The 7,165-nt window shown below is 44.2% G+C and overlaps 1 protein-coding gene across 1 annotated transcript; it reads left to right on the top strand.

Annotated features, from left to right (window-relative positions):
* Positions 1-251: 251 nt before the first annotated feature.
* Positions 252-6,164, top strand: cdc7 (cell division cycle 7 homolog). The gene is made up of 12 exons (XM_083991146.1): positions 252-373; positions 630-720; positions 1,115-1,201; positions 1,360-1,495; positions 2,009-2,102; positions 2,219-2,361; positions 2,997-3,342; positions 3,535-3,642; positions 3,918-4,084; positions 4,364-4,446; positions 5,299-5,448; positions 5,550-6,164. Exons 2-12 carry the CDS (start codon positions 630-632, stop codon positions 5,996-5,998), a joined length of 1,854 nt encoding a protein of 617 aa, XP_083847272.1. The 5' UTR covers positions 252-373; the 3' UTR covers positions 5,999-6,164.
* The last annotated feature ends 1,001 nt before the right edge of the window (positions 6,165-7,165 follow it).

Raw genomic sequence — 7,165 nt, 5'->3', positions numbered from 1 at the left:
GTATCAGACTGTGAATCTCTGCATGTTGCAGGAGATCGTCCATCTGATTTCATGTGTCGGTGTGAGACCGCAGCGCTCAGTGTGGTGGTGTTTTCACGGCTACGCTATCGCTCTGGGCTACACGTCACCTCTGTTATCTCGTTTGACACCGCGGGATTTGCGCCGAAGTCACGCGAGGTTTATGACGTATACTTTTCGCGCGGAGTTTGTTGTTGGCGGAAAAGCTTCCCGGTGAAAGTCTGAATAAGTTTCTTTATTCAGCCCAACACGGGGAGAGATTTAGAGTTAATGTTTCATCGATGAAGGAGCGGCTCGTCGCTGTTCATGAAACGCTCTTCTGACAAACTACTGCACTTTACGACCAAGAGACGCGGTGAGTTTCTGTTTGTTTTGCATCAGCCGCGGTGAGTTAGCCCGACGGGCTGCAGCTAACAGTAGCTACAGTTGTCTGACTGTTTAACCAGATAGTTACCGATAACATTTAACTTTATGAGGCGGATATGGTTTTCTATACACTGACGCTAATTATTACAGGTAGTTTGACCGTGGCCGCCGGATAGTTATTGTAAAAGTGTTTATGTTGTTGTCACTAATGTGTCCAGCCTGTTTCCTGCTGCGCGTGTGTTCAGATGGAGTTGTCTCCTGTGCTCACTGAAGGCATCAGCACAGAGGGATGTGCCACTAAACCTGACAGAGGGCACAGGAAAAGCAAAGTCTCAAGTGAGTTGGACACTATGATTTAACAAAAAATAATATTTAACTATAGATCCAGCATTATATTAGCATTTTGATCAAAATCAGGTTGGTGATATTTACTGTCAAAGAGCAATGTCATAGTAAGAATATAATGAAACAATAATGACAAGTGTATGTGTTGTGTGTCTGTTGTTGTGTTCGTCTTGCCTATGGACCTTGAGTCTGAAATAAAGATACAGTATGTATGTAAGTGTAATAAGCCTGTAACACAGACTGGCTTATAAAGCTTGTACCACTCTTCTCATTACATGTATAATAGCTAGTACTGATCTCAGCTGATCTGAATGGAGAAAACTAAAGCTTTCAAACCCGTCATGTGCATGTATAACTGAATAATGTACTTTTTATTTCCTTCCAGGAGATGTGGAGATGGACATTGTGTTCTTGTATAAGGCTGTTCCTCAGCTGGCCAAGGTTTTCCGCATCATAGACAAAATTGGAGAAGGTACGTCATGCTCCTCATATCTATATTCTCTCTTTTCTTGACTGTTTACTGAAGATACATTTTTATTTAAGATGAATACACTAGTCACCTGTTCACCTCCTTGGATTACTTGGAGCAGAGGAGGTGACTTGTTCATGAAATGTCCATCTGTGTGTCAGGTACGTTCAGCTCGGTGTACCTGGGTGAGGCTCAGATGCGGGACGGGACCAGAGAGATGTTTGCCCTGAAGCACCTCATCCCAACCAGCCATCCTACACGCATCGCTGCTGAGCTTCAGTGTCTCACTGTTGCTGGGTGAGTCTGAACACCGCTGTGCTTTTACAAAGTGACATATGCGTTATTTCTCTATGCCCCAGATGGCTTTTTAAAGAACTGAGCCGCTAATTGAAGCTGTTAAAAGTCACATTATGACCTTCAAATATGAATGCAAACTGCTTTATTAATCCCCAAAGGGAAATTCATTTCATTTCACATTTGTAGACTTTGTTTCCTGTGTTTTTATGCTCTGAATATACTAGTTACATGCACTCAAAAAAAAAAAACTAAATTGTCTATCATAATACTTTAACCTTGTAACTTAAAGCTTGTTTTTATGACATTGCAAATCAGTGTGTGGGTACTTTGTTTGTCTAACGTTTCATGATTCAGCTGAACCTCTGCACACCTACATGGTGACAAGCAGCTGTAGCACACAGCTCACTCATTTGAATATATGGATGTTTATGTCTGTTTGAACAGTGTTTTCATTATGACGCTTGGTGACTTGCCAAGACTGACAGTTTTATCTCTGTCTCTGCATTTTTTCAGAGGCACAGACAATGTGATGGGGGTGACGTACTGCTTCAGAAAGGAGGACCATGTGGTGATTGTCATGCCCTATATGGAGCATCAAGCTATTGTGGTATGTTCTGGACACAATCTTTAATGTATCCCCAAAACATTAATCAGTCAGTAGCTGTACTTTGATGTTTGTTGGCATTGGATTGACTTTTGATTCCATCACGATGTATCCATCAGGACATCATTAGCTCACTGAGCTTTGAAGAGGTCCGTCTGTACATCTACCATCTGTTGAAAGCCCTGAGACACATCCACCAGTTTGGCATCATTCACAGGGACATCAAGCCAAACAATTTCCTCTACAACAGAAGCAGCAAAATGTGAGTAATCCTAAGTGCTGAATATGGAGACACCCGCACATTAAATGTTTTCATGGTGGCAACGTTTTGGTGCTGAGACCTGTTCAGGTTTGCCTGAAGAAGGTCTCAGCACTTTTGTGGATGTACCTGTCCCCTTAATCAAATTGATGTGCAAAGTATTTTCTATTTTTTAATTCAAAGTACTGAAAGTTTCAATTTTAGCAGATTTGGCATTTCATCCATTAACAGGGATTTATGATAGATTGATTGTTTTAAGGATATTTGGGGGGCTTTTTGCCTTTAATTGACAGGATAGTTGAGAGAGACAGGAAATGCGGAAGCAGAGGAGAGGGAATGACACGCAGCAAAGGGCCACAAGATTCGGGATTAGAACCGGCTGCAGCGAGGACTGTAGCCTCTGTATATGGGGCGCCTGCTCAACCCACTGAGCTATATGGCGCCCCTTGATTGTTTTTTTTATAGTGATTGATTGGGAGGAAGGGGGGAGGGATGGGTGGGGGTGTTCTGTGTATTCAATATGTGTGTTTGGTTCCTGTGTTATTAATATTTAAAATCAATAAAAAAGTTGATTAGAAATATAGTAATTGATTGGGTATGGATCAATTTCCCTGCTGAACATGTGTATGTGTGTGTAGGTTTGCCCTGGTGGACTTCGGTCTGGCTCAGGGAACGGCCGACACCCAGATCGAGCTGCTGAAGGTGGTAAAGCAGAGATCGTCACAAAAAGGTGGAGGGTCCACAGGGAAACACGACACCACACAGCGGAGCAAAGCTCCAGCTAGACAACATCCCAAAACCACAACCACGGCCTCAACCTCACTACCTCTGCCCCCGGGGCAGTCCACGGCCCTGCCACCTTCCTCCTCCTCTTCCTCCACTACTCCCATCACCACCGCTTCTTCCTCAACCTCTCGGAAAGCACCGGTTAAAAAAGCGCGTTCTGTCACCACCACCATCACCACTTCCACATCTCACACTAAGGTGCACTCAGTTGATATTTGATTTTTATTTTACATTCACTGGTCTTTTCTTTGTCTAATAAGAACAGAGGTGAATTAAAATTCACTTGGTGAAGGATTTCCTTGATGGGGCTACGTACATTTGTTTGTGTTCAGTCTTTTTCAGTACAATGTGTTTTTAGCTAAATTCTGCCTCCGTGTTTGTTTTCACTAGGATTTGACAGGACTGCGCAAAGTGCCGCGGCCTGTGTTTGGAGAGAAGAACCTGAACAGCTGCACTCCTGCTCCCTCCACCACCAAACAAGGTGCCATTAAACCTGAGGTAAGAAAGCTTGAAAATTACATTTCAGTATCAGGAATGGAGAGACAGTGGAGAGTTCACATCAAACATTTATCAGACGTAAATTTAAGTAAACAAAAAAAGGTTGGTTTTTAGAAAATATACCAAAATCACGTCAATGTGATATGTGTCGCAAAATGAATAAAAGTCTTGCACCTTATTTGCCCTGATGAAGAACACGTAAATTGTATTACAGGTGTTTTCTTCTCATTGTTGTGTTGCATTTCTCTTTTTTTCCAATCCAAATCTTTGTCTAGTTGGTAAAGCCCGTCAAAACAGAGGACCCGGCCAGCCGACGGTTCTCTGCAGCCGGTCGAGGAGCCCTGCCCGTCAGGAGCCAGAGCAGCAGTCAGAGGCCCGTACAGCAGGGCCTCACCTGTAACTGCTACATGACCGACCGCGTCTGCAACGTCTGTATGTCCAGGTATAAAACACAAGAAAACACTGACCCACTCTTTACTTTAAAAGCCACTCACACAAACACAGAAACCCTTCGACTCACCATTCATGTTATTAGTGATATTATGTAGCCATCAATTAAAATAACGTAACTCTTGTAGCATCTATTTTCTCACCAGACATATGAGGATGATACAAGTCATTCACTTTAAAACACTAAAAATCCAACATCACTGTGTGAGAACCTGATATTTGATTTGAGTTTTGTGTGTTATTCTGAACAAACGCCTCTTTATGCCTGAAGGAAGCAGCAGGTGGCACCGAGGGCTGGGACCCCCGGCTTCAGAGCACCAGAGGTCCTCACCAAGTGTCCCAACCAAGGGACAGGTCAGTAATATGTAGTTGATTCATAACAACATAAATATGTATACTCAGTCGGCAAAGACGTGCACACTCGCCCCTCATGCCTCCAGTCATCCCCCTCTCTAGAACAGTTCCCTCGTGCTCTCCTGTAGGTTATTAAGCTGTAAAGAGGATCATAGTCTCCTCACCCTATCTTACATTCACTAATCAGGGTTCCCAGTTCCCACGTGTCCTGGAAAACACATCGAAAATGAGAAAAAAAAGCCAAATGTCCTGCAAAAGCTCGAATTGTCCTGGAAAATTATCAGCTACCAGAGCTCTGTCTGACTTTTTCAGACCCCACCAAGGGACCAAGACTTTGAGTTGATGAGTGTTTCTGCTATTGGACCACGAGCATGAGGGTTTTCTCCCCTGCGACCACAGGCTTCATGTCTCCTTTGCTGAGTGACAGACAGAGGAGCAGCAGAGAGCTGTAGTGGGCGTGGTTTAAAAACAAAAACAACATGTTTGTGTTGTTCTATGATGAATTTGTCATAATTTCTAAGCATGTAATGATTTCATAGATAAGTTAGAGCCATAGATTGCACATCTTTAAATCAGACTTCTGGGGGTGAAAGAGGAATAAACATAGAAACTAAATGGTTAAATGTACAAAATGAGGTACAACTGTCGAAAAGAATACTTCTCCAAAGCATGAATGGGACGGACGGGAGATGTATTAGTGTATGGTGTTATGTAATAACATGTCTGTCGGACTGTAGCAGCTGAAAATGTCTGGGAAAAGTCCTGGAAAATGACTTCAAGAAAAGAGTGGGAGCCGTGACTAATGTTCACTCCCTGCTGCTCTCTCCCCCGTCTCCTCATCCTGCACTCCAGCCATAGACGTGTGGTCAGCCGGTGTGATCCTGCTCTCGCTGCTCAGCGGCCGCTACCCGTTCTTCAAAGCCAGCGATGACATGATCGCTCTCACTCAGATCATGACGATACGAGGCTCCAGGGAGACCATCCAGGCCGCCAAGGCATTTGGTGCGTATTCATATTGTTTTAGGAGCTGAATTCAAAGGCGCTCTGTCGTGTCATGTCCTGCCTGTGTAAAGAGTGTTAAGTTGCTTTGGTTTTGACCTCAGGTAAGGCGGTGGTGTGCAGTCGAGCGCTCCCTCGCCAGGATCTCAGAACGCTGTGTGAGACGCTGAGAGGACGAAGACCGTCACCGGACGATGAAGTCACACCACTCCCCGGAGCCAGCAGAGACACCACCACCACCACCACCACCCGCCATCCAAAGATCCAGGATGATACACCAACACATCGTCCCGTTGAAGGAGCAATAGACAAACGGAAAGACGAAGCTCCTCGTCCAGCAAAGCATCAGGAGCGTCCAGGCAGCAAAGAAACGTCCCCCGTCCTCTCTGATGAGACCCCAAAGACAGACTGCAAGGCGGGGGGCGATGAGCGGGGCTGGGACCGAGTCCCCGACGAAGCCTACAACCTGCTGGACCGACTGCTGGACCTGAACCCAGCCACCAGGGTCACCGCTGCCGAGGCAGTGCAGCACCCGCTCTTCAAAGACCTGTGACGAGCTGCGGAGGCCGAACCCGGAGTCTCAGGTCGACATCACACACCTGCTCAGGATCGTAGAAACAATCAGGAATGAGTTTCCTATCCTTGTGTTACATGATTTAACGTAAATATCCCTGCAGGACCGAAGGGTTATTTTAATGGCAGCTATGGTGCAGACTGGTCATTTTGAAGTGCCCTGTTTTGACTTAAGGCATTATATTGGCTCTTGTGTTAATTGGAACAGCATTAAGTGTAAACAACAGATATTTAATGTTTTATAAAGAGAGAATTGTCAGTATGTTGTTGTTCTCGTCACAGCTTTCACACCAGCTCGTTACCTCTGTATGAAGTGACTCTTCCTGAGGTGTGAAAAGCCTTTTAATCCAAAGCGTGTTTGAATCCCGTCTGTATTTCATGAGTGTGAATGATGCTGCGTGAGAGTATCTCCTCTTTCAGCTGTGATAATTTATACCACTGAAAACGGAAGTTTTTCTCTTAATAAAGGCAAAAACAAAGTGGCTGTTATTCAATGTGTCAATGCATTATATACAGGTAAAAGCCAGTGAATTAGAATATTTTGAAAAACTTGATTTATTTCAGTAATTGCATTCAAAAGGTGTAACTTGTACATTATATTTATTCATTGCACACAGCCTGATGCATTCAAATGTTTATTTCATTTAATTTTGATGATTTGAAGTGGCAACAAATGAAAATCCAAAATTCCGTGTGTCACAAAATTAGAATATTACTTAAGGCTAATACAAAAAAGGGATTTTTAGAAATGTTGGCCAACTGAAAAGTATGAAAATGAAAAATATGAGCATGTACAATACTCAATACTTGGTTGGAGCTCCTTTTGCCTCAATTACTGCGTTAATGCGGCGTGGCATGGAGTCGATGAGTTTCTGGCACTGCTCAGGTGTTATGAGAGCCCAGGTTGCTCTGATAGTGGCCTTCAACTCTTCTGCGTTTTTGGGTCTGGCATTCTGCATCTTCCTTTTCACAATACCCCACAGATTTTCTATGGGGCTAAGGTCAGGGGAGTTGGCTGGCCAATTTAGAACAGAAATACCATGGTCCGTAAACCAGGCACGGGTAGATTTTGCGCTGTGTACAGGCGCCAAGTCCTGTTGGAACTTGAAATCTCCATCTCCATAGAGCAGGTCAGCAGCAGGAAGCA

The sequence above is a fragment of the Trachurus trachurus genome, assembly GCF_905171665.1.
Source record: "Trachurus trachurus genome assembly, chromosome: 17".
NCBI lineage: Eukaryota > Metazoa > Chordata > Actinopteri > Carangiformes > Carangidae > Trachurus > Trachurus trachurus.
This window is presented reverse-complemented; position numbering and strand designations above follow the sequence as displayed.